Source organism: Periophthalmus magnuspinnatus, chromosome 23, assembly GCF_009829125.3.
Source record: "Periophthalmus magnuspinnatus isolate fPerMag1 chromosome 23, fPerMag1.2.pri, whole genome shotgun sequence".
In the NCBI taxonomy this organism is placed as follows: domain Eukaryota; kingdom Metazoa; phylum Chordata; class Actinopteri; order Gobiiformes; family Gobiidae; genus Periophthalmus; species Periophthalmus magnuspinnatus.
The window spans coordinates 17,183,178-17,210,455 of NC_047148.1; the positions used below are offsets into that span (position 1 = coordinate 17,183,178).

General features: G+C 38.3%; 4 protein-coding genes across 8 annotated transcripts; 1 reads left to right on the top strand and 3 right to left on the bottom strand.

The window, feature by feature from the left end:
* Positions 1 to 344: 344 nt before the first annotated feature.
* LOC117391920 (calcium/calmodulin-dependent protein kinase type II subunit beta) lies at positions 345 to 18,531 on the bottom strand. 5 transcript variants are annotated; one of them, XM_033989872.2, is made up of 21 exons: positions 18,328 to 18,531; positions 16,784 to 16,878; positions 15,860 to 15,919; positions 15,403 to 15,457; positions 14,441 to 14,506; positions 12,029 to 12,101; positions 11,121 to 11,223; positions 10,816 to 10,899; positions 10,634 to 10,728; positions 10,363 to 10,485; positions 9,879 to 9,962; positions 9,760 to 9,802; positions 9,442 to 9,513; positions 8,496 to 8,530; positions 6,937 to 7,005; positions 5,310 to 5,354; positions 4,772 to 4,820; positions 3,274 to 3,349; positions 2,746 to 2,840; positions 2,435 to 2,671; positions 345 to 2,113 (listed from the first exon to the last, which is right to left on the bottom strand). In XM_033989872.2, exons 1-20 carry the CDS (start codon positions 18,387 to 18,389, stop codon positions 2,436 to 2,438), a joined length of 1,620 nt encoding a protein of 539 aa, XP_033845763.1. In that variant the 5' UTR covers positions 18,390 to 18,531; the 3' UTR covers positions 345 to 2,113; position 2,435. The 5 variants fall into 5 exon arrangements, with proteins under 5 accessions (XP_033845763.1, XP_033845762.1, XP_033845764.1 ...); XM_033989871.2 differs by having other exon boundaries at positions 8,496 to 8,533; XM_033989873.2 differs by lacking the exon at positions 5,310 to 5,354.
* A 780-nt stretch (positions 18,532 to 19,311) lies between these two features.
* Positions 19,312 to 21,971, bottom strand: nudcd3 (NudC domain containing 3). The gene is made up of 6 exons (XM_033989880.2): positions 21,623 to 21,971; positions 20,981 to 21,282; positions 20,606 to 20,735; positions 20,386 to 20,529; positions 20,112 to 20,303; positions 19,312 to 20,031 (listed from the first exon to the last, which is right to left on the bottom strand). Exons 1-6 carry the CDS (start codon positions 21,818 to 21,820, stop codon positions 19,921 to 19,923), a joined length of 1,077 nt encoding a protein of 358 aa, XP_033845771.1. The 5' UTR covers positions 21,821 to 21,971; the 3' UTR covers positions 19,312 to 19,920.
* A 226-nt stretch (positions 21,972 to 22,197) lies between these two features.
* mrps24 (mitochondrial ribosomal protein S24) lies at positions 22,198 to 24,830 on the top strand. Its single transcript, XM_033989885.2, has 4 exons — positions 22,198 to 22,422; positions 22,636 to 22,698; positions 22,815 to 22,926; positions 23,036 to 24,830. Exons 1-4 carry the CDS (start codon positions 22,390 to 22,392, stop codon positions 23,317 to 23,319), a joined length of 492 nt encoding a protein of 163 aa, XP_033845776.1. The 5' UTR covers positions 22,198 to 22,389; the 3' UTR covers positions 23,320 to 24,830.
* On the bottom strand, positions 23,889 to 27,073 carry gnsb (glucosamine (N-acetyl)-6-sulfatase (Sanfilippo disease IIID), b). The gene is made up of 13 exons (XM_033989877.2): positions 26,839 to 27,073; positions 26,470 to 26,529; positions 26,193 to 26,396; positions 26,037 to 26,099; positions 25,830 to 25,928; positions 25,286 to 25,453; positions 25,102 to 25,184; positions 24,912 to 25,030; positions 24,690 to 24,793; positions 24,516 to 24,617; positions 24,332 to 24,442; positions 24,117 to 24,227; positions 23,889 to 24,053 (listed from the first exon to the last, which is right to left on the bottom strand). Exons 1-13 carry the CDS (start codon positions 26,989 to 26,991, stop codon positions 23,889 to 23,891), a joined length of 1,542 nt encoding a protein of 513 aa, XP_033845768.1. The 5' UTR covers positions 26,992 to 27,073.
* Positions 27,074 to 27,278: the final 205 nt, after the last annotated feature.

The following is a 27,278-nucleotide window of genomic DNA, read 5'->3' on the forward strand; positions in this document are numbered from 1 at the left end:
TTGTAATTGCCCAAAGCCTAATGCTAATTTTGAACTTCTAGTTTAGAAGAAAAATGGGCATCGATCATGGTAATTTAATGGCCTTATCATGGTCTTTTTATTTTAGAAAATATATTGGGAAAACTTTTGGCTGTGTATAGTATGTGTCTAATTGTCTCATTTACATGTGTAAGCGGAGACCTCCGGAATGATAATTAATGATAATTTAATCAATTTAGCAGAATAGACGGTTTAGGTTTATAGGCTCCCTGTTGTGTGTAAATCTGTAGGCTATTATATAAAGATGAACGTAGGCTACAGTATATGTCTGTCTATTCATATTCATCTAATGTGGCACACAGTTTAGTTCAAAAAAAGCTTTATTACATTTTAATCTCACATGTCCATCGAAAACGGTTTGCTATGCCCTTGGCTCAATAACTGCATAAGTTCTCTGTTTGTAGGACCTTTAACTAACCTCAAGAACATAGATGTCTCTTGACACTATTGACACTGTTGAGGCCCTACACAAGAGGAGGTCTGGAGGCCTCTGACAAGAACATTTTAACAGTTGATTATTTTAAAATGTTTATTGTGCATGTACAATTTAGATTTAGGAAAGTTTGCCTATCATCACAACTGAAACTTTTCCCAGCCTGCTCGTTAATTCAGTCACATCTTTTAAGGCCATTTTGGGGTCTTTTGGCATGTTTGCCCACCCCACTGTGGTGACTCTGGTTATAAATAATGCAGCTGGCCAGTCTACAGTGAGTGGTAAATGTGGAAAGGAAATGTAGAAAGCACTGTACACTTGTGTCTAATGCAGTTTCGGGGAATGTTAAACAACCTGAGTCCACATTAACTGCTCGCTGCTCTAGCATTATATTTTTCACAATGCTACTGAAGTTTTGTCTGATACTTATATTTATTGCCCTCAGTCAGTGCGCACCATCAGTGTAATGCATTTTGATTGAAAAATACACTGTGGTGTATTTATCAGCACATAATTGTGGGTATGAAAATGATTTAAAAAAATAATAATAATAAAAAATAAAGTAAAAAAGTAACAATACAAACCTATCCATGTAAATGGAAATTTAGAGGAAAAAAGTTATTTAGTGAAGTTTCACATTTTGTGCTCAAACAGCCTATTAGAAAAAATCTAAAATTTTGAATTCAGTTGTTTAAAATTTTCATAACATTCAATTTATTGATTAAACAAATCAAATATGATTTGTGATAATATTCTATTATAAATTGCAAATTGTATGCAATTACAGAGCCCAGTGCAAAAAGGCATTCATTTACACTTCTGCAGTTTAGTTAACAAAAATAAAAAACACAGAGAAACATCCAAATTATCAATGTATTAACATGAAATGTCATGCGATTAAATTCAGCATATTGGAGATAGATCACCACAATAAAACTGCAAATGTACACAACAGTGTTATTACTTAACTTGTTATTTATAGTTACATTAATTTCAGTAGTTACTTGCAATGTTCAGGATGTTATTAGCTCATGTACTGTATTAGCATGCTGCATGTTTTCACTGCATTTGTGCAACATTTTACAGAGGGTCCATGGGACACTGCAACACACAAAGTCTGTTCTGGGTCAAACACACACAAGAGAAAGCAAAAAAACTGAACTTATTACACCAACTGGTCTCTGTGAGACTTTAGTACTGAATGTTCATTGTCCACAGGCAAGTCGTGCATAATAGCCACTGCTCTCAATAGCACAGATACAGAAGAATCATGCTTGTTATAAAAAGATAGCAAAATGAAAGAGAATGACTATTAATATACTGTACAATAGAAAGAGTACAACAACAGGCCGAATCCAGTAAGAATTTTAACAATGACTGTAGTGGAAGGTAAAGGAGGTTACGCCTAGGTATGTCGGGTCACTATGGTGTTAATTTGAAAGTACACCTAGGTCCAGGCCATTGGCAGAAGGTTTGACGATAGTGTTGCTTTCATGTTTTAGTCCAGTGATGTTACTCAGAGAGAAGAGAGAGCTGGTGTACAGAGGACAGGTCTGCACCCAGCTGATCCTCTCTCTCTGTCATAACATGCTGATCTTTCCATAGGTTTTCTTTGTCCTCCCACAGCACCAATTCATCCTCCTAAAAGAAGAAAGTAGTTGCATGTAGCTGAAAACAACAACGGCTAATTTGTTTACTGTGCAAATTATCATGATTAAAATTGTATCAGTTTAAACAACCAGTTTTCTTTATATTTTGAGCATAATACATTTACTTTTCATCTGTTTACTAAGTTTTCAAGTCAGGAAACATGCAAAAACAGTTCTATCTAATATTTTGCCTCATATTTTTTCTTTAAATTCACAACCAAATATCAGCAAAAATGTTTACAATTAAGGGAATCGATATTTACCCTTAATTTAAAATCCCAATTTAGTCTATACTGTGTTTTCATGTACATACCTCATCCCTGCATTGGGGCAGCAGGGGCCCCTGAACAGTGGAAGTGGACATTTTGCCACCGGCTGTCCCTGCGGTGCCATACTCGAGTCTCCTCTGATTGGCTGGACCGGGGATGGCCCTGTCCGTCCACAAACTGTGTCAGGCGGATGTAAGCGATGCAGGCAGCGTCATCACCAATGATGTGGACGTGAGGGTTGAGGATGGTGGTGTGAATGGGCTTGCTGTTTTTGGAGAGAACTATGACGAAAAATGTAACAGGCATTATATAAAAAATGTACTTCTCATCAAATAAATTACAATAAAGCACTTACGATTGTCAAAATAAAACCTGTGAAAGTCCATTCCTTCCACAAGATTGCCCAAACCCTCAGGCTCAAACGAGGTGAGGCCAGGGTCACAAATCTTCCTGTGAAAGCAAGATGGATTGAATGGAAGCTGAAACATCTAAACCTAAAGAACCTGCCCATTGTCTGACAACTTTTTTGATAGTCAAACATACCTAGATGATTGAGTGGTCACTTCTATATTAAATGCAACAATGTAAAATTTATCATCAAATCAGAATTGCTCTGTACATCTAGTGAGGTCTTAGGTGTTGTTAACAATGTTCACAACGTTTTGCCCCTCCCTCACTCAATCTGTCAAGCATTTGTCTAAAGTGTGTGGTATTAAGAGGATAAAATAAGTAATTACTCTTTAATCTTTTAATACAAAGATGAAACACATTTGTATGGCAGTCAGATTAATGTTTTTTCCAGGTCGATAGAGAGCTTTAGCGGTTACTTCACACACAAGATCTGCTAAAAATGATACAAGACGAAAACATGTGAAAAACTCACGCATAGGCCTCAAAGTCTCCGTTGTTGACAGCTTCAATAAGCTGCTCTGTGATCTTTATGATCTCCTGTTTTCGAGCTGTAGAGAAATTAGAACACTGTGATACTGGCCCATCTCATCACATTAAAGGGTTATATGCACCTAAGCGTATAATAATAATGTCACTGTAATTAATGGCATGAAATGTTCAACATGTTAAGACAAACACTGTGGACTTTCAACTCACCAAAAGCAGTGTAAATCTGATCTGCCCTGTCCCTCAAATGTGTCAGCTTGAATAAAGTCTACACTACGCTTCAGTGCACACTTTAAACTACTTCCTTATATTACTACTTCCTTTCCCTCTGAAGACATACATATCTTATTCCTTACTATATTTACAATAAAAAAAAAAAAACTGTTGCCATATCTCCTCTCACCTCCATCCATCTTTCTTCACTTCTTCATTTTGATGCCAGGCTGCTGTAGCTCATCACTCTATCCTTGTCCCAGCTCTGGATGAGATTTAGCGTGTCCTAGTCGGCTGCTTCCTCCTGACTCTGAGAGGACGGCTTAGTGCTCCCCCATGTCTCCCTTGTGCTCTCCCTGTCCTCTCTCTCTCTTCCTCTTTCTCTCTCTTTCTTCTCTCTCTCTCTCTCTATTTCTGTTTCTTATTTCCCTACATCTCTCCTTCTCCATTAGAAACCACTCCTAGCTACATGCATATTGTTCATTTGATTTACAAATAAGCAGTCACAACCCTCATACAAATAGGTCTTCATACAAGTAAGTTTTAATGCCATAATTTTCAAATTTTGCAGCTTTAGTATATTGTTTTGTCGATATAATTGTCCCATATTTGCACAAATGATGTTATTATACTATACTACAAAGCAAAGAATTCAGATGATGTATCATTGTAAGAACGATCTTGAATCATTTTTAGAAACCATCTACCATTATGAAATCAAAAGCATACATTATTTAGATGTTTCAGAATGTGTATAAATTATGAATACTAAAACATCTTCCTTAAGTGAAGCTGAGCATGAACCCACAAAAGAAATTCATTAGAATCATCTTTTCACCTCTTAATGAAATACACACTGACATATGTCTTTCTTACATTGTGACATAATCATGTTTATGTTAAATGAACAATTTCACTCATATACTCTTGTTCTCAACCATAAGCCAGCAACAAACAGAGCTCCTTTCAGCATTGTCAATAAGATAAATATTCACTAAAGTTTACCTTATTTATTGTAAATGTATTTTAAATGATTTACCTGATTTTAAAGATTCTGCTCACTACTAGGTGTTTACAAAACATGTTATCTGTTTATTTCTTATATAAGCATATTCATACAGTAAGAAGTGACTTGCCCAAGGACACAAGGGAAGTAAACAAGTGGTCAGAGCAGGGTTCAAGTCTCCATCCTCTGTGTTTCTCATCATGATAACTGACTACTGTATGCATCAATAAAACCATAAGCATAGGCAGCCAAAACTTAATTTTACCTTTCACATCCTCATCCTCTATGGTAGTGTTACTGCTGTCCGATGATTCCTGCAAACAAATATATATCAGTGTCTGTAGAAATCAAAATCATTTTATTTGAAGAAACCAGTCACAAAATAACACATGCACACACTTTACTTTTTGGACCTTTTACACAAAACTTCACATGACACTTTGGTCAGACTCAGTGACAGCTAATCTATGAGTGACTCAGCAGCTGCGCAGAGGCACTGCACAGGCATTTCTCAGTTGGGATGCTCAACATGGTAGAACGCAAAACATTTAACCACTGTTCTGACAGTTCAACAGTGGTTAAGATCTACACAAGGCAAAGTCTTGTTAAGATTGTTCAAGCTTTATCGCTGAGCCTCCCATACACACAGGGGCACTATAATACAGTACAAGAGAGAGAGCACCTCACTTTGGAGCCCATCATGCACAAAATTAATAAAAAACACATATACTCAACAAAATGAACCTGAAATAAAGATTAGAGGCAGAAAAATGGAAGAAAATGAAAGAGTGAGTAGAATGTACCTTGATCCCATCTACTGGGTTATGAATAACAGTAGTCTGAGGCTCCTGGATAACAATGAGAAGTAAAGACAAGAGAGGTGGATATGAATGAGAGTGGCTGCCATGGGCATAACAGGGCTTATATCAAAACTGTAAATGTATCACAATGGATGCAAGGAACATGGAAAATGGACCAATGAAAGAGAACATCAGAAAAGATGAGTACTATATATTAGTAGATGAGGGTGACTGAGACCTCAAGTGATCCATGTTTGTTTTTTGTTTTTTTTCTCCACTTTACCCTATAAAAATAGCATAAAATCTGTGTAGGTTGTTTAAAGTAGTATCTGTATAAAAAAATAAAATAAAAAAAGATCAGCTACATTACTGTGCGTGGAGTGGGCAATGGAGGCGAAGCATAAACACCAGTTTGTGCTTGGCGGGATTCCAATCAGCAACATTAGGGAATTCTCTGACGTGGATGTCACTGAGCGCGTATATATGCATTTGACTATCCCGGTTATGATCAGGTTTTTTGAATATCCTGGTTCTGTGTGTGTCCATATAAACGCAGTATCCTGATTTCCGTGTCCTGGATAAGCCAGTATCCCGGTTCTCACTGGGATATTCTGATAGTATGCAGGATAGTGTGCCATGTAGAGGCAGCGTCCTAATTTCTCAACACTGGTGCTGCACTGAACATGTGAGATTAAAGTAACAAATACAGTATGAACAGCATCTTCCCAAAAATGACTCAAATGCTTACGACAGCTTTGTAAAACGTTATATCTACAAACAACATATAGATGTACAAGAAAGCAACTTTTTAACAATATATTCATTCTGTGGCTGATTACGTTGCTCTTGAACTGAACACTTTTTGCGACTCTGTTGGATTTTTTACTGTTCATGCCTTTTTCTGAAGCTGTGACTGTGCTCTATAGTCTCATAATATTATTTGTATATATATCTTGATTTTTTTTGTTGAAAGCGTGATAAATTGGCTTAAGTAAGTAAAGTTGCTAACATGTTTTGCTCCTTGCATTATCCGTGCCATATTTCCCACTCTAATGAGGTCCCTGTATAGTATAGTACAGGGAGATTAGTATCCTGGTTTCTCTGAGCGCGTGTAAATGTCATATACAGAATACTGTTATAAACAGGATAAGGCTTATAACCGGAATATTTGAACTCATGTAAAAATGCTCAATGTCAATTACAATATTCATCAGCAAGACGCACAAATTGTAGTTAAGTTCACAAAAATAACTTAAAAACTGAATTAGTCCTTTTTTTTTTCTAAATGACACAACTAGGGACAAATTCAGAATGACACATGGGCACAAAAAGAAAAAAATTACCCAAATTTGTGTCCATAAAGAGGCTGATAACTAAACAAAAACCCCACATATCGGCCAATATCTATATTAACACAGATATAACACTGTAGACTCCATAGGCAACACTAAAACCACTGCAGCAAATTCACCCACATTGTACGGTGTCAAACTGTTTAATTTAGGGTATTGTATAAACTTATGATTTTATTTACATGATATTTCCAAACAAGCACACATTATCTGCATGCTCCTTCTTCACACTCCACACATCTGTGATTTGTCGGACAAACAGACACACAGCTGCATACCAGTGCAGCTGATGGGACGTTGCCTTTGGGACTGGTGACTATGCTGTTTCTGGTGCTGTTAGTCTGGGGCTGCGCAGAAAACACAAAGTGTGCCATTAGTGCTCAGTAACAACAAAAGTGCCCCCTGAAGGATTAAAAGTGTGGCAATTATAAATTTCAGAGTGAATTGCAAATTAAATTATATTACACACAAATATGATTCAACAATGCACGAGTGAGCCAATGACAGCAACATCCTCCACATCTATGAAACAAGCGTCAGATTTACATTGCAAATGCAAACTGAGCATATAACAACAAAATACCTATGATGTTGTGTATCATTTTATGCAGCTACATTGTTATGAACACAGAAATACTATATTTCTTTACAACTGTGGACAATGGTCTTAAAGACATACTGTGCTTTTTCATATACAAATAGTGTGCTGTGCAAATAAGTAATTATTCTACAAAGGCCGTAGTATGTTTGACAGATTTTGGTTTAAAATGTGTATTTGTCCAGAAAACAGAGGTTTTCTGAGGCAGTGGAGAGAATTGGGTGCATCCAAGGAGAAAAAGTGATTATGTAAAAACAGATTAATAATCTGTTGGAAAATAATCTGAGATTAGCATCAGAGGACCAAAAGAGAAGAGCCTGTGTCTAAATTAGAGAATGCTTGAATGTGAATGTTTGAGATTATTGAGGTTTAAATTAGTCAAAAAATACAACAACACAACACAAGGAGGCATTGCATAGAAACATTAGGTCTTGCTGAGGTGGTCTTGTTCTGGGAGAGTACTGGTCATTAAAGGCCCATATTACGCTATTTTCTCATCTATGTTATAATGTTGTTTCCTCACCAAAAACATACCTAGAGTTTTGTTTCATTCCCGCATGTTTGTCACACAACGTATATTTAGGTTGGGTTTTCCTCTTGAATAAAAAGTACTCTGTTCCAGCTTGTGATGTCAAGTGGTAATACAGGAAGTGCTCCACTGTGTTTTTAAACTCCGTACACCTTCACTAGAATGATTTGGATAATTTCAACACTAGAATTGCCAATCTCTACTAAAGGAAAAAGGTAGCGTTTAACTACCTTTTACCTTGCAAAAGTCACTTCATGACTTTACAACGTGGAACAGAGTATTTGGAGCTTTTTTGATACAGTCAGCCCAATAATTCAGGGTTATCCAAAAATATGTGAATAAAACAAAATACAACTCCAGATATGTTTTTGAGGAGGTAACAGAATTCTGACATGATTTAAAGTACATTTTGCGTAATATAGGACCTTTAAGTAAATAAGTGGGTTACCAAGATTTAGAAGAGCAGAAAACATAAATAAACGTAATAATAAAAAGTAACTAAAGTAATTAAATAGCCTCATTAAAAGTAATTACTGCTAAAAGATGAAAGTTATAATCAGTGTTTAAGCATTCTGCATTAACTGATAAACGTACGTGCAGGTTGTGATCACATGCATAAGAATAGGGCAGAAATAAATACATCAAAAGCAGCAAAGAAGATATGAAAAGGAAAAGAGGAAGGTAAAAACAGTGTAGATGTTAAGACTCACCTTGACATCAGCCTTTTTATTGAGGAGACTCTTGGCTGCTGCAGAGAGGCAAAATGACACACCCTCAGATGGTAGAGTACACATAACACCAGTTTAGATAATCACATTTTACTACACCTTGGAGGATATCTTGGATCTGTACAATTTGCCATATTTGCCTCTTAAGACAAAGAAGCTAATTTATCTGTCGCACTCAAAAACCCTTCCAGCACTGAAGAAAACCCATGAACCAACTAGCACCTAAGTCTGCATTGCATAAGCAGAGGGCATCGGCTATGAGGCAAAAGTCATGATTTACCATTTAATCCCAATACTCTCCCAGGACACACATGCACTGATAGGCCGGGATTAGGGGCAAAAGCAGCGGAAAATGGAGAGGCAGGTATATGATAATGAGGCTGTTAATCTCTAGAGTAGGCTGGATTTTTATCAAATCACCACCACTAAATTTATTCATGGTTTAATATTGTAAAAAATTCCGACAGATGCAGCTAAAAAGATAACTCTAATTTCAGTAATGGAATAGGATCACTTCCTGCTTTGCTTTCAAGCCATTTCCGTTTTAAAAGGCACTCTGTACATTTATACCTTTTAATCCCTTGTGCATGAGAAATGTAAGATGCAGCATAGAAACAAATTTGTGCCATAATTCCTCTGAAGCAAGAGAACACACCAGATAACAAAAACAAAAGCCTAAACCAAACCCGGCAAAGACGTCTGGCGGTTAAATACGCTGTGCTTCACATGAGAGATGATCTTACCTTGGCAAACGTTTCCGTAGCATTAGAGAAAGATTTAGAAAGACAGATTAAAACAAGCTAAGCCACTGCAAGCAGAATGTTATAGTATTTTAGAACAATGTAGAATACAGTGGGTGCCCAACCCCACCAAAGCCAAAAATCAAGCATATAAATATCACTACTAGAGAGTATTTAGATATGATTACCTTGTTCAACAATGCCTGCAGTGGTCCCAGCAACTGCACTGACAGCAGCAGGGGCTGTAGTCTGACGTCCCACTTAAAAACAGAAATACAACAGTTGTGATGGTGTCTTTTGATTTAATATAGCCATACTGTATGTGTTTGCATTTCTCTCCACATATTATGATTGTAACAAGGTTTATTGACTTAAAGGCGTTCTGTTTGAAGGATGATCAAGAACAACTTTTGTTAGATGGAAATTTAGCATTGCTTCCTTCAACATGTAAAATATTAAAGTGTATCTGAAACAGATTGCCCTGTTGTCCAGAGAGCTGCACTCACCAGAGAAGTTTCTGGAGACTAGCATAGTGGTCAAAATTGCCCCCTTGACAAAAAAGCAGAGGAAAGTAGATTTTAACTGGTGACTTAAACAATGGCCTTTAAAATAAATATTTTTAAACCTTGAGTTTCCTTCTGGCGTTAAACTTCTTGAGACACTCCACAGTCTCCTGTCTATGCATCATAGAGGCGACTGTTGAGCGTTGCTGAAAGTATAAAAAGAAGAGGAACTAAAAATAAGGTATTACGAACAGAGACAGTGACAAGTTTATGTGGGCAAACTGTGTGAGTAACACTTGAGTGCACAGACATAGCACCTGAGATGACAATGTATTTGGCAAACATCCTTGAGTTGGATGAACACAACTTTCATATTTATGTGTATATATTATATATACTAATCTATATATTGTTTCTGTCAGACTTGGACTCTGGGTTCATTAAACATCTATGGCTCTGATCTGCTGTGGACATTTAAATGTACTTACCCTGTTGCTAAATATCTATATTTTGTAAAAAATAAGATTTTTGAAAATACCACGTGTAATAGTGTGTAATGTAATTTCAAGCAGTTCTTTAATTATATAAACATTTCTACACACTTACGCAGACCCATGGGTGCTTCAGGGCCTCCTGTGCAGTGATTCTTTTGGCTGGGTTGATGGTCAGCATCTGGTTGATCAGATTTTTAGCCTCAGGCGTCACTGTGTCCCATTCTGGGGATGGAAACTGCACACACATAATTATAAACATTTGACTTTAATTTGACTCAAATTCTAAAAAAACACATGCGATCAATCAGAGTTTCGACTCCTCTTAACCTCAAAGACTTTAAAAAGGTTTAACAAAGTGAGTCATATGTAAGCAGCAGCCTTACATCATAGGCTCCTGCTTTGATTTGCTGGTAGAGTTTGTGTTGGTCTTCATCCCAAAATGGTGGGTATCCAACCAAAAGAATATAAAGAATCACACCTACTCAGAACAAAATATATTAATTATGTTATGAAAAGTGGAGGAGGCATCAGTTTAAAAATAAATAAAATAAGGAGAAATCCTTACCACATGCCCAAATGTCTACGGGTTTACCATAAGCCTCTTTCCTCAGAACTTCAGGAGACAAGTATCCGGGAGTGCCTGCAAAACCTACACACAATAGTGTTTTTCTGTAAATAGGAAATGTTTATTTTGAAATGCATGTCTTCACGCTTCTGCAAATTATTTGTTTTTAGTAATACATTGGGTGTTATCGGCTAAAATGAGTCACCCACAAGGTGAGCCTCAGACAACCAGTGTTCACCAGTCTCAATATTCCTCTGTCTTTCTCAATAATAATAATTCATTATATTGAGGGATTATGAGCATACCAAACCATGCCTGTTGGTCTCCTTGGACTTCAATTGCGAGGCCAAAATCTGCGAGTTTCACTGCAGCATTCTTACACTTGCTCGCCAGGAGGAGATTTTCAGGCTGAGGGGAAAAAAAAACAAAAAAAACACGCACATCTGACTCAACATACCACTGACCCAACCCACTCAAGTCACCAAATGTTGCCTTAAGTAGTCGTGGAGGGTTTTCTAATATAGTAACTATCAACGTGTATAACAGGCTGAATACAGTGCCTTTATTGCCCTCTGCTGGCTCCACAGGATAGTGCAAATTATAGTGCAATTATGTTAAAAAATCACTGCACTTATTTTATACATCACTAGTCCAGTGTGGCCCCGGACAAATTTTCATTGAAAAATGTTTTTAAGCTGCTGAAAGGTTATATAATACAAATTAATCAATATTAAACCAAGTATTGGCTTAAGAATATCATATTATAAATTTTATAAAGCCAGTTATAAAGGAACAGAAGAAGCTCAACATTTTAAACTTAGGTTGCACGTTAATCACTAGTCTATATACAACATATTTAACACCAAGAACTTTTAGTCAGTCCACTGCTGTGCACACTTCGTCTGATAATATGTGCGAGATTACAACATTTTATCTTTAGTGCACATAGTTTGCATTACTTCCACAGAAATACAGAAACTTTGAATATTTAAAGTAGTGATTTATTACAGGCATGCACAGACATCGGCCTAATGAAAAAACAGCAAGCAGTCATGCATATTGTTATTTAGTTACGGCTCCATGCACAAGCATGTGGTTTGTATACTGTTCATTGGACTTACCAACTGTCAGAGGCAAGTACAATAGTCAGACCTAAACACACACACACCAACCACATGACTGCTCCAAACACTCTCTTTGGGGGAAAACTTACCTTCAGATCTCTGTGTACAACACCCATCTGATGGCAGTGGAGCACAGCTTCCAGGATCTGCTGGATGCAATGACTGCATGCAAACAGTAGGGGGAGCAGGTTAGTCTGAACAACATTCAGCCCCCAACTGTCACATCCATGCAGAGGCAGCAATGTCTTAATACACGCCCCACATTCGCACTGCACGTATTTTCCGCAGTCACTAAAGTACCCAGCACTCATTCCATACAGTCAGTTCAGTCAGACCTCTATCAAAGCACAGGAGGAGTAAACCTGTCTGTTGACTTCTGTTGTCATAAGGTGTGCTATTTTCAGTGTAGGGGAAAATGCCAAACGTTAGTCAGACAGGCAGCCTAGGAGTACTGCAACTTCATAGAGGCCTAACCTGTGCTCTCTGTGTTTGTATAATTTATTCATCAGAGCTGTTAATATATCTAATAGATTTTTAAGTTTTGTTTTCATTCTACAGAATGTACTACACTCTGTCCCATGCACTTAAGGAGATTGTCATTCTATCTTTGACCCTGTAAAATAGTGCAAAGAGTTCCCAAAGCAACATCTGAAAAACGGGCATCTGCAGACAGAGACAGACAGCAGGCGCAGGCAAGGTCACAGGCAGGAGAACAGAGCAGGACACAGGGGTGAAGGGAGGTCTGACAGGTGCAGAGCAGTGCAAGAATGAGGTACACACACCTTAAGGTCCCTGTGCACTATGTCATGTTGGTGTGTGTAAGACACACTGTCTAGAATCTGATGAATACAGTGACTGCAGAGACACAACAGTAAGCAACGCATCAGGAGGGATGACAACAGAAAGCAACGAGACACACTGAGAGGGGCTCGGACAGGGAGTCAACATTTAGGATGAGTTTACACACACTGTAAGATGGTTATTTATGATAATTAACAGGATAATCAAGAGAAAAACCTTTGAAATTCCTATGAAAAAATCTGTTTTGAGTCAAATGATCAGAAACAAAAAAACATTTGTTAAACTGTGACACACAATTTTTTATTTATTCATCACACTTTTTCTCACTGTTTGAGCCAAAATAAAAGTTTGGCAAATATGTAATCTCACAGTTATTAAATATTATCCAATGTTCTATTTAGTTTTGATTAAAGTAAAGCAAAATATGAAACTGCATTTATGTAAAGGAGAGAGACAGAGAAGTGAAGGATGGATCCTGAGTGCAGATGGAGGATGCAGAAAAAACGTCAGTGAGACACGGCTGGACATAGATCACGCTGTGCTGTCACGCACCCACACAGAGACACAAACATAGACATACACAGAGACACACAGGAACACACACAGAGACACATGCACAGGAACACACACACACAGAGACACAAACAGGAACACACTTAGGAACACACACAGGAACACAGACGGAAACACACTCAGAAGCGCACACAGAAACACACAGAGACACATACGGGAAAACACACAGGAACACACACAGAACCACAGACACATGCAGGGACACACACTAGAGCACACACAGGAACACACATAGACATACCAGGGACATACACAGAAACACACACAGGACACACACCTAGGCATGCACAGAGAGACACACTGGAATACACAGAGACACACACAGAAACATACACAGAGACACAGACACACACATAAAACCTACAGAGACACACACACAGACACACCGAGACACACACATGAACACAGAGAGACACACAGAGACACACAGTAACACACACAGACACACACAGGCACACACAGTCACACAGCAACACACGACTTATTCAAATAGGAGAGAAAACAAAGCTGACGATGGGACAACAAATGTAAATAATGATTTTAATGATTCAAACACAAAAGGGAAAGAGGCAATCACAAAAAAAATATGGCGCCTTTAGTCTAATAATAATATAATATAGAGACATCATTTATCGCATTACTACTTAATGCAATATTACAGGAAAAAGTCAAGTGTATTATCCTAACAGAGTGACAGAGAAGGACATAAAATATCTCAAAACTGCCTTGCAACATCTGTCTAACTGCATTTGAACACCTTAGACCACCTGAAACTTGATGAAATTAATGTCACATTTGACTGAGGCTGTTTTCTTTTAAAACACCGGTCCCCTTTTATTAGCCTTTATAAACCGCCCCCACTGAAACTGATGTATGTTTTTTCTCGTGTGGGCGTATGTGATTTTCTGTACGTTTCCATCTGTCTCTAATCTTGCAGTCAGGGGAATTCAAGTCGACCTTAATTGTGATTCAGTTCACAGAGCAAAAGCTGCATTAAGGTATTTTCCCTCACTCTTGTGTCTGTGTGCCAGCTCTACGTGTGCTTGTTGTGAGATCCACATTTTCCTCTCAGTCGACTGCAGTGGCTCCATGACTAGCACATGATGTAGGATTCACTGGAAGTTTACCTGGCATCTGCTTCACTGTAGTACTCTCTAGCAACAATATCTTCAAACAGCTCTCCTCCTGTCACCCTGCGAACGACAAAGATGGACGTTAAAAAGAGCAAACAGCGCTCAGAAACGCATTGTCTTTGGGAGGCAGCGCGCACACACACACACACACACAGAGGCAGGAGGGGGATGTCCTCATTAGGGGGAAACCCCGGCTGCAGGATTCTCTCTGACTGGGTTGCCATGGAGACTGGCTCCGGTGCGGGGGAGTGAGCGGTGTGTGCATTAAAGATGGAGCCGCAATGAGGAGGTAAAAAGAGGAGGGCAAGGGGGGTTGTTATGTAATGGGGGAACTATCTTACAAGTGCAAAGCGATAGAAGGAAAGACCAAATGAGTAGGGGAAAAGAAAGAGGATGAAGGGAGGAAGCAATGTAGAGGATAGAGATGTAGGGAGGATAGAGGAGAGAACGAGAAAAAAAAGAGAAAAATCAAGCTCAGAGTGGGAGACGGGAGAAACATGATTCAGAATTAGCCTGGTGAGGCAGCCCCTTATTCTATTCAGTTCAAATGCAAAAAGGTTTGGGTTCAGACATACAGCATTTCATTTCTTAGACAAGTTTTTGTGCCAATTCCAACTGTAGCCACCAATCCATGAAAAACCCTTTCCTTACATTTTCAAAACTAAATCTATAACATCTCTTAATTCAACAGAGAATAGAACTTCACACATTGATTCATAATTTTTTTCATTCTTTTTACTTTTAAGATGCCATTTTTGTTTTGATAGAAATGGACCGTGCATCTTTCTGATTGGCTGATCTACCTGTCAATCAATCCTCTCACAACCCCGGGGGAGAAAACTTGGTTCCAGTCTTTGTAAAGTATTGGCAAAGCGTGTAAACTTGACTTCACAATAAGAAGAGAGAACAGAGGAAACAAATTTAAAGAAACAAGAAGAGTTGATGAAGCAACTCACAGGTCAAAGAGGAGATAGTGGAAACCCTCCTCTGAAATACTGTCATGGAGGCGAACTGAGCAAAAGCAAGAAAACAGATAATAGATACATTAAGACCGTAAGAGAAAATATTATACCGTGTGTGTGTGACTTCTCCTTGTGTTAACGTAACGACGTTTCTTCCACTAAAGTGATCTTCCTCACTAGTGTGCACCAAATGAATATGCAACTTCAAGCAGCCCCCACCATTTTAACATTAACTGATCTGCTCCTGCAAAACTAGCACAGGCAAACACCCTGAATGGAAGCATTTAATGTATTTATGAATATATTTATGGGACATGTTGTGGGAGCTGACACTTCTTTTACATAATATGTGAAAAGCTTAAGTGGGTCATGCATCATGTTACAGATGCTCTTGCACAGTACCGTTACCACTAATACGCTGTTTACTTCACCGCCATGTATTAAGTCTTACCGATGTTTGGATGCTTGAGTAATCTGCAGATTCTCGCCTCTCTCTCCAACTTCTGATGATCTGCAAGTGTAAAATAATCAAAATAATAATAATAAGCCCTTTACCTTCTGTAATAGATGCTGGTTTAATGATTTCTGAATTAAAAATAACAGGTAATAATAATTATGCCTTATACCTTAATATAACGTGTGGTAGAAATATCGTATGGAGCACAAACATGTCTCAATTCATTTAATACAACATTTAATACATGTATAAATGACTGACCTCACTATTACACCTTTACATAAACAAACAGAGACAGTTGATGTTACAAAAATACATAAGTTGCGCAATGCAGTTATGTACAGTCAGCTGGTCCAATTGATAGCAGTTAATATAAAGTCTTCAAATTTCTTGTAATTATACCTCACTGTGATAGGATCTATTTTTGGCTGCTGAGTTTGGTACATTTGACACCTCAGTGAAGAGCCTGAGCACAACTAGTGGGAGGCATCATTGGATAACTGGTCCCATTTTAGACACAGACCAATAATGGCGTTTTAAATTTAAAAAGATTGCAAAAAGCACTTTGGCTATTTTGTCTTTGCGATGCCTGCAGACAGACCCCATGTGCATATTTTAGCTGTACTGGAACTATTGGAAAATTGTGTGAATCCCGGCCGTGCTTTTGAAGCTGGGATAATCTGGAATTGTGTTTCAGTGAATAGATTTGAAAGTGCACCTGAGTGAAAGTGTCATCTGCTGCTCTGAATGGAACAAAAGTGGAGGCTTCACACGCTCAAATCAAACACTTGCTAAAATATGCTAATGAGACTTCAAAACTGGGACGTACACATAGATAGCGTAATGAAAATAAATCCTCTGCTTCCTCTTTTCCCTGGAAGTACACAGAGTTGTTGTGCTTGTGGTTTCCTCTCTTACCTCTGGCTGAAAGCTTTTTGGTGTTGATGATTTTTGCAGCATACTCTTGTCCTGTGCAGAGTTTGACACAGCGGCGAACCACAGAAAAAGCCCCCCTGAGAAACAGACAGGAGACAGGACCAGAAGAGGGGTCAAGTGGCGTAAAAGCTTTGTCAGCATCGCACCAGGCGTCTCAGCTATCAAAGTGACATCAACACTTTTTTCTTTTTTTATTCAACCGGGAAAAAAAATCAGTCTAATGAAAGGCATTGAGTATTAACAGTCGCATATGAAAGTGAGGGTGTCTCTGCTGTACATTTGCTCACCAAGACCAGAGGGGAATTACAGAAATAACCACCTCTGTCAATTCTCAGAGCTAATTTTACCTCACCTTTGCATTGTTACGCAATGAACCATGTCACTCTGATTCAAGCCTCTGCCTCCGTTCACCGCATCTCTCTTAACATACATATGTGATAAGGATGAGTAAGCATGACAGTGGGGCCATGTGGCAGGGCTGTGACAGGTGAAGGACCACGCTGCTGCTGCTGGGAATTACAGGGGTGCAGTAAAGACATCTGAACATCATTTTACCCACTGTATGTTCAATGTAATCTGATTTAGATAACAGTTTTTTAGCATACTGGATGTCAGATATTTTGGGTTGGTTGGTTAACTACTTACACAACATATTTCAATAACATACAGGAATTTGTTAAATGCTGAAATAAACCAACTAATGTGATTGAACAAAGTGCTGTTTAACTGAGCCAGCGCCAGTCAGGGAGGGGAGGACAGGGGAAGCTAATCACAGGCTGTAAGCACACATCTGCACAGCCCACTCAAATCACAATACAACACCACACAACTAAAAGGCTGAAACACAACAAGTCATTTGTTATCAGCGGGGAGACAGCTGCTGTGGTTGTTGTCCTGAACTTATCACAGGTCTCCCACAAGGCCATAGGTCGACATCATCAACATCAACTAGGCTATCTGAGCAAATAAGGGTCTGTAAGTGAAGGCAGTGAATTTGGACACTGCACTGACATTGCAGAGAATTCCTCAGCCCACGCACAACCTGATCACATCTCCAATCGTCTCTGCCACTCTATGGAATACATCTATGACCATTTGTGTGTGCATGGACTAGAAGACATGTCCTTAGATTAGTGGTAGTCAGGTCCCATGTCCACTTCAGTCCCCACGCTCTAAAGACATTCAAATGTACAGCACAGGATGAGGCAGTGTAATTCAGACACATCTTCTTGGACATTAGTAGCTAAATTTGTCCCTAATCAGCCTTTAGGCGCATACACTCCCCACACACAGAGCAGCACTCACGGATTAAAGCGTGACATTGAGACAAATAGTACAGAGACGTGCGTTTCCGAGGCAGTTTCTGTAAAAGTGCGGGAAAGCTCTGGTATAAGTTTGCTGCCAAGGACTGAAGCATTCTCCTCCAGCATCACGCGCCCATGCTCAATCGCTCTGTCTGTATCAGCTTCTACTATTCGCAGGAGCCAAATTGCGCGCAAAGACATCATAGAAGTCAGAAGGCTTACTTGCCAAGCTCCTCGTACAGCTGGTATTCATCTGTGAAGCGTGTGCAGGTAGTCGTTGCCATGATGTTTGCTCGGATGGTGCAGCTTTCCGAGTCCAAAATGCGCGGTGCGTCGCTGCGGACAGGGAGACCTCAGACACAGTCCCCGCCCACATCCGAGCCTCCTGAACCTCCACGAGCGTCTTCTGGAGCCTCCAACGCGCACCGGAGAGCTGCAGCCGCTTCTGCTGGAGTCCTACTTTATGTGAGCGCTGAAAAAGAATAAATAAATGCAGAAAGATAAGACTATGTAGTGGTTTTGTTATGCATGGTGTATTAGGGACCCTTCAGTCAGCTCGTCATGAAGCCAAACTATAAATATAAACAATGGTGGAAAGTAACAAAGTACAAGTAGTAAAGAACTGTACATAAATGGATACTTTTTTTTTTTTTTTTGTTTACTGGATTGAAAAGTAAAAATAACTTTGATTGGAGGTTTTTGTCTCTCTTTTTTTTCTTTTTTTTCTTTTTTTTTGGCTTTGAGCAACTACACATAATTCATAAGAAAAATTAAGAAATATGTAAAAAAAAATATATATATATATATATATCACTACGTTTAACACTTTGACAAATTAATAACACTTTATCAAAATTTGTGTGAAATACTTTTACTTTTTACTCTTAAGTAAAAGTATTTAAATTAAAAAAAGTACTTTAAGTAGATTTTTTTCATGTGATACTTTTACTTGAGTGACTGTTTACCTCTGTATCTGTACTTTTACTTAAGAATCAAAAAATAGTATTTCATCCACCACTGAATGTAACGCACCAGAAACTGTTCATTTTGGCTGGAACTTAAAGTTTTTCAAAGCAGCACACCAAATAGTTCATGACAAATTAAGATCAGTCAGGAATTTAATAACTGTTGTTATGGGACTGGTTTAAGTTGAAATGCCATGTCTTGCATCAAGCTGTCTCTCATCATGACCACTGGACTCCAAACTACTTTATATATTTTATTACACCGCTACAGACACATAATCTGCCAATTGAGTCTGTGTGCCAGGTAGATCACATAATTCAGTCACAGCTCAATACAATTTTATTTAAAACAATAAACACAAGCAACAAAAAAAAACAAGCACTGAAGATTTTCTGGGTTACTATTTCAAGACCAGATTTTTATGCATCCAAAGACTCTTAGAACGCAAACGAGCATTGTACAGTGCAGTATTTCCATATAACCTAAACACAAACTGTATGTGGCCAGTGGGTTTACAGAAGCGCATTTCCAGTTATATGGTAAAAAAATAAATACGGTTTTCCGCATTTTAGTACAACAGTGTTAAAAACATTTGGAATCTCCAAAACAGATAAAGAAAGACTTAAGCATCTGCATGTTACAGTAGCATTGAAGTGGAAAAATTTCACTTTGCAACATGACAATTCCTTAGCATACAGGCACTGCAGAAATAATAAATTACTACCAATGTTTCTTATTGCCAAAACAGGACACACTTTTTCAAACCCCCTAGTCCGTTTCATACTGGTCAAATTTGTGTAATGTTTCAGTACATTAGAGTTCATATTTGGCTTGTAATCAGGGTGTGCCTCAGAACTGCACAGCACTGGAGGGGATGTCAAACATGGAGGGGTCAAACTGCTGGCCTTTGAATGGCGAGCCTTCAGCGTCCCAACCTTTCTTTAACATCTCATGAACTTTCTGTGAAGACAAAGAATAGTTTTTACAGCACATGCTACATCTCTCTTGAAGCGTCAACACACCACAAAGGTTTTCCTCACCAGTTCATGACTCTGTGGTTTGCCTTGGAGTTTCTGATGGTAGTCAAATGTGAGTCGATCCAAAACAGCATGCTCCTCTTCATCAACCGTTGCCATAGATCTCTCGCGATTAATCTCGTTGACGTCTATTTCCTTTTCTCCTTTCAGCACTGCATTCCACCACCAGATGTCGGATGTTTTATTAAGTGATAGCTGCAGCAAAATTGGAAGCACATTACAATACCATAGTTGAATTTAAAACAGTCACTTAAAACAAGTATGTGGCTTCACTTACAACCACACATTTTCCAGGCTCCAAGCTCCACAGAGAGTTTTCAGTGTTGATTTTGTGGGTAAATTCTCCCTCCATCAATGTTTTCTGCTCAGCTCCATCTTTTACACTCACAGACACGCTACCACTCTGCAGGTTTACCGAAACCTGGGATTCAGGAGGATAATAAACATTTGATACAACTCGATGTAAACTGAGAACACATAAGAGTGAACAGTTTTACCTGTCTGCCCTTAACAATTGTCTTTGGCACAAACACACGGACCTCCACATCAGTGGCGTCCTGGGACCAGCTGTAGTTTTCTCTTACTGCCCCATTGTAACTGTCTGGGTCCGACTGGTATTTCTGAGTCCTGGAACATGATAACATATTACTATATGACATTAAATGCTCAGTTTCAAAGTATTGTGTAACAACATGACAATAACCAATTTATAAAGGTTGATGTGCTTGTTTACTCCACATAGATGATACACTATGTGATTTATTTTACCTAATATTCATGATAGCAAAATCTTGCATTAAGAAATAACGTTTACTGACAAAAATGGGTAGGGTTAAAAATGCATCTGGACAACATCATTTGTAGGTACGTACTCGTTTGAGGGATCAGCAGCAGCTGCTTGGTCTCCCTCAGTTGACTGCTTTGTAGGACTGTTAGATTGCTGAGCATCCTGCACTGGAGCAGCGAGTGGCGGAGAAAGGGCATCCTCCACTTTTGAAGTTGTGTCTATTTGTGTTTCTTCTGTTCTTGGATGTGGTGATTCTTCCTGGGGATCTGAGGAGATTTCCAGCTCCTGGACGGCAGGAGGAACAGTTCTGCCCTCCTCTCTTCTCTGAAGCTCACTCAGCTGTCTCTCCCGGTCACGCTCTGCCACTTTTTCAAACAACTTAAATGTCTAAAAAAAATACATACTATTATGCTTAAAGTATATGTAAAGTAGGCAGTGTTGATCTGAATTAAAATAATAACAGACAAAAACAGATAAATATAAAAATGTAATAAAATCAGTTATATATACTTACACTTGTTTACCATATCAATAAGGTAATACTTTGTAAGAATATTAATATGAATTTTTAAAAAAAGGGTCAAGAATGATAAATCTGGATAAATGCATTTGAAAAGATAATTTAAAATAAAAAATAAAAAACGTTTATCAGTTATCAGTTGAAACAGAATTCTTTCAGAAATACATTACTAGGCCTAACAGAAATAAAAGAAAACATTAACACTACCTTTAGCACCATTTTCTCAGCAACACCAGGAGGAAATCCCATTTTATCATTAGAACTTGACATAAGCCGATAAAAGTCTGTTTTGCGATACAAAAAGCCAAAGTAGACTTGTAGAAAGTCCTGTATATTTCCAACATGCTGCAGTATGCCCAACAGGGCGTTATCGTACATTTCTGTCATTTCCAACGACGATGCCATCCGCAGTTAAGACCTTTATCAGCTTTGAGAAACTGTTGAAGAAATGTTGTATAAGAGAGTACAAAAATAACGCTTTACTATTGATACGGATAGTTGTTGTTAAGATTAGAGACCAAACCAAGCTCTTTCCCGAACAAAAGTACCTCCGGTGACCCCAATTCAATTTAAAAATATTTATATTCTACCAGAGAATAAGATCACTGGATCAAACATTAACCACTCTTAAATTAACTTACCTTTAATATGATTAGTTGTACTTATTTATATAGGTTGGCACTTAACCACAGCAGCACAATTTCAATAGAATTTGGTCCATTGTTGTTTTAATTTGAAATGGTTCCGGGCTGTACAACTACACACGTCCGGCAGAAACTAATGACAACAAATACATAGTTCCGTATTTACAGTATTTTTGCAAACTGCTCCTTACTTCACCTCATTTTACATAGAGGCATACGTGTAAAGCTTTATTATTTAAATGTGTTTTGGTTGTTGTAAAATGGGTATAGAACCAAATAACATACTAATCAGTTACTAATACTAAAACTACAACTATCGGTTTGGAAAGCATGGCGGCGTCCTTGAGGAGCGCGAGGTTGCTGGTAAGAAAATACGTATTTTAAAGATAATTACTTTCTTACTGTATGTGCCTTGTTCATGATCATAAAATAAATGTTCTGTCATGTTTTAATTTGACTTTTATGATTATCCATGACGTTTTTGCGCTACTTGACACTCGAGGCCGGATTCACCACAGTCTGATAAGTCCCAGATTCTTGTGTTTGGAATGACAATTTCCACTTTATTGTTTCCAGAGTGTATTGACCAAGTTATGCTCCGGAAACCGAAGTTTCCACGTCAGTGCTGTGTGCTTCAAGGTAATATCATTCATGATCATCACCCATCACCAGCACTGGGATGTCATTCAACCTGCTACAGCAACATCTTATTTGCAATGGTGGGCTTATTGTTGTTTTTGGGGTTTTTTTTTCAGAATAGAGCGGCTCGTATTCGTGTTGGGAAAGGAGACAAACCTCTTACTTATGAACAAGCTCACCCTCCTCATCAAATTGGTCATAGGAAAGGTTGGCTTTCACAGCACACTAGTAAGTTCTTTCACGTTCATCTTTAAGATATAGTGCAAGCAGAGATTTATTTTATTGGTAAACAATTATTAATACATTACAAGTACATAATTGTGTTGTTTCATTATAGGTAACCTGAAAGGAGAGGGTGGAGCTGCGGAGCGTACAACTGAAGATGTTTTTATAAGACGCTTTATGTTTGGCACTTTCCATGGCTGCCTTGCCAATGAGATTGTGATCAAAAGGCGAGGAAATTTGATTATAGTATGTGCTTTAATGATCCAGAAATTACCCCCACAGAAGTTTTACTTTTTGATTGGCTATTCAGAGTCACTACTGTCACATTTTTACAAATGTCCTGTAAAATTAGAAATTCAGACTGTGCAGGATAGACCTGTGTATAAATACATATAGGCTTACCCTTTGTTGATTGTCATTGTTTGTTTTTTTCATGAAATCTGATTGAATTCCAGATTTAAGTAAATGTGCATAAAAGTACATACATTTTCATTTTATTTAACCATTTTAATCACAGTGCAAATACATTCACATTTAAGGCACATGAGCCATGTCAGTGCAAACACGAGGCACTTTAAGCAAACAATTCCCTTTATGAAAACTCAGTTGTAAAAGAATTTTGTTATCACATTGGCAGTCTCAAGACAAGTGAAAAAGTTAAAAATCTAGTATCTTTAAAATATAGTGCATTAAAAATACTTAAATCAGCACATCCATTCAAGAAAATACAGCAGTCTTCTTCCAATTAAAGAGCAATAAGTCATAAATTATGGTTTCTGTTGACAGCCATTCTCTACATACCTTGGTATGCGTATGGTTGTGCATTTGTTTAAAACAACTGAATGCGTAAGATTTGGACAATACTATACCAAAACTTAGAACAAGAGACCATGGCCTATGAATAGCGAATAACGGTGTGTCAGAACTCTCTGCAACTCTGTAATGATTCCTGTAAATTGAACACCTCATATAAATTTCATGTTTTCATAGTCTCTGCAGCCACTGCTTACGCATGACTGAAGCTTAATCAGTCGCTGATTCATGGTTTGGAGAACAGTTGGGTCCATTTTCTTGAAAATATTTTCGAGCTGGTTGGGGTCTGACGTTAGGTTGTAGACCTCTACAAATGACTAAAAAGACGATAGTTGAAATCATTTTTCATATAGTTACAGCTGTGACTGAGTTATACATACCTCGCTGTCTGCAAACTCGCAGTATTGGAGATCTTGGTCTGAACTGAGGGTCCGTACACATGCATAGGTATTGTTGTAGGCATCTTCACATACACAGTCGGGAAAACATTGCTGGAAAAAGCACATTGGATTAAGTCATTTTTATAAATGATGTCTACTAAAAAAAAGGGTCATTCTAAACATGAGATTATGCTGATTTTGTCAAGACCACTTACTGACAGTCCAGGTCCCAGTTTGGGACAACTTGGATCTGAAGTTGGAGATCCCTCTCCTGTATATTCCACAAGGAAAAATGGCCGAGCTGTCCCATTACGCAGTGATGGGGCCTGGTGCAGTATCAATATAAATGTTGTAAAACTGAAAACACTTTCATAAACAGTAGTACTACAAAAGAACAACCATTTGGGAGAGGAATGATTGACCATCCACATTGACAGCTGACAGGTTCACTCCTGAGATGTCCAGTATAGTGGGTGCAAGATCAATGTTCAAAACAGGAGCCTAAACCACAAAATATAAAATGTTACCATTAGCTTTAAATAAAAATTGCTGGAGTTGAAGTATTCTTGTGACCTTCACTGTAATGTTTGGCTTGATACCAGGACCCCGAACTAGGAGTGGAATCCTAATGTCAAACTCATACAGCTGTCTTTTGTCGATTGGCAGCGAGAACTGACCTGGAGCACAAAATAAAAGTTGTTTATCTGAAGCATATGAGCCTCATGGTCATTTCATGAATAAGACCCCCATAGTAATTGCATCAATCACATAATGATAATTTGTTTTTGGCCAAACCTGTGTGGTAACCATTGTCCGATGTGTAGAAAATGTATGTGTTATTCAGCTCTTGTATATCTGTGAGTTTTTTTACTAGTGCAGCCACCATGTCATCCACAGATAATAATGTCTGCCACCTGCAAAAAATATCCTTCATTTGGCATTGAAAATAACCCCACTGAATTTAACCCCCTCATCCATACCACACCTCTTCCTATACGCATTGTCCAAATAGTTGAGTGAGCTATTTGACATTGGGTTGCTGGCCTGACGTAGAAGCCAATGCTTGTCCTAACACATACATTATATGATCAATAGGATATACATCCACAGATGCATGTACAGTACAGTATAATTGACTAAACCCAAAACGTGTTTTTAATTTTACTTACTTTTCCTAGTTTGTCAAAACTGCCATCTCGAGGTGCTTTTATATCGACAAACTTATTCTGGTGTTGTGGAGCTGCTGTCCAGGGCGAATGTGGTGCAGGGGGAGATAGCATCAAGAAAAATGGGTGCTGAGGACTCCTATTGTCCAGAAAGGTCAATGATCGGTTTGTCTGCAAAGAGATTAACAAAGTAGGTAATAGCAACATTTTAGATAACATGTTGTGTAGTGTATCAGACACTAAGATAAAGTAAAACATATGTCAAATGCATAAAAATGAGACGGTATGTGATGTGCATTCTTCACTATAACTGAAATTACTACTGAACCAGTATTTTTCCCAGCAAACTTTATTTGCAAGAACACTATGTCAGGAAAAGATAAAATTTCCACTGTCACATAGTACATTTATAGGACACAGCAGCTGATTCAGCAATTTACTAAGAACATTTATACTTTCTCCATAAAAACTTACATAATTTGGTCTTTAAAACTTCAGATCATGGAATTTAGATTGAAGAGACAATAAGGAATTCTGACAAACTTACAATGAGATCAGTGAGGTAGTCTTTCTCATAGCTGTCACCATGCACTTCTTCTTTACCGTTGACAGACAGAGTGTAGTTGTAGTACTGGGAGTTTCCAACCTAAAGTGATGCAAAGAGTATGTCACATAATACTGTGATAATTATCAACATAATGTGAAAAGGAAACATTTTATTTATTTTTAATATTGAAATATGAAAGTCAGTCACCAAGGCATGCCACTGGTCCCAACCGGGAGGAACATGGGCAACATCTCCCACTTTTTTTCCATACTGTGAAATAAGGACACAATACAACACTGTACATTCACACGCTGGACAATCACATTATTGTTTCATTGTTATAATGTAATACCTGCTACAAACCTGGTTAAGATACTTTCCAGCGAAGAAGGTCTGATACTTCTGTTTGTTGAGGTAGATGGGGAAGGCCACAGACTCTGGGCCTTTCTGCCAGAGTTCACTTGAGCAATTTCCAGACAGAGAATTATTCCTCACTGCATGGTTGTGAGGGTACTGCCCTGTCAAAATACTGCTACGACTGGGACAGCAGAGTGGTGTCACTGTAAACTGGCAAACACATATAATCAAACACATACAATATACCTATTTAAATGTTACAACTTAAAACAGGAACACTCACAGAATTGACAAATGTTGCTCCAGCTTCTCCAATCAGAGCTTTTGTTTGGAGCATAGGGTTCTGTGGAAGAAAAGGGTAAAGGCAGATCTCAATGACTAAAGGCAAATCAGTTTTTTACACTTATTTTGGACCATTGCGTTTACCTATAGGCCATATATTGGCATAAATATATATATATATATAAATTAACATCGCAAAATAGATTCTAAAAACCACGTTTGGTGTAGGTGGATAATTGTAACAATAATAGCTATAGAGATTGTGGCTGGCTCCACCAGACCATTCAGTTTTAAAATTTAGATGAAGATTATGCTGACAGAAAAATATGTAGCCAGTTTAGATCTGATATGTCTCTTTTTCCGTGCTCACCATTCCACCCAGCGTGACATCCTGATCATCGGCTAGGATCAGTACGACGTTACTGAGTTTGTCGCACCTGACGCAGCAGGTGAGCAGCGACGTGACCAGGGCCAAAGAGACAACATGGTGCCTTCCCCTCAGCGGAGCCCCTGTCGCTGCCATTAGGCTCCACGCCAGTGCCCAGTTTCCAGACAGGTCTGCTGGGGCTCAGATAGCTTTCGTTTCTTTTCAACAACAGCCCTGAGTGAGGGGTGGCGAGTGCAAAGTTTAAGGAAGTGCGTGCTACAAGTCATATGACGGTTTTTAGGACTGCAAAGAGGAAGAGAAGGGTCAGCTGAGCCATAGCCAGAACACGTTGTACAATTGTACATAAATCAACAAATAAATGACTAGTAAGTAATTAGTCATATAAATATAAATAAATATATATAAATAAAAAATATAAATAT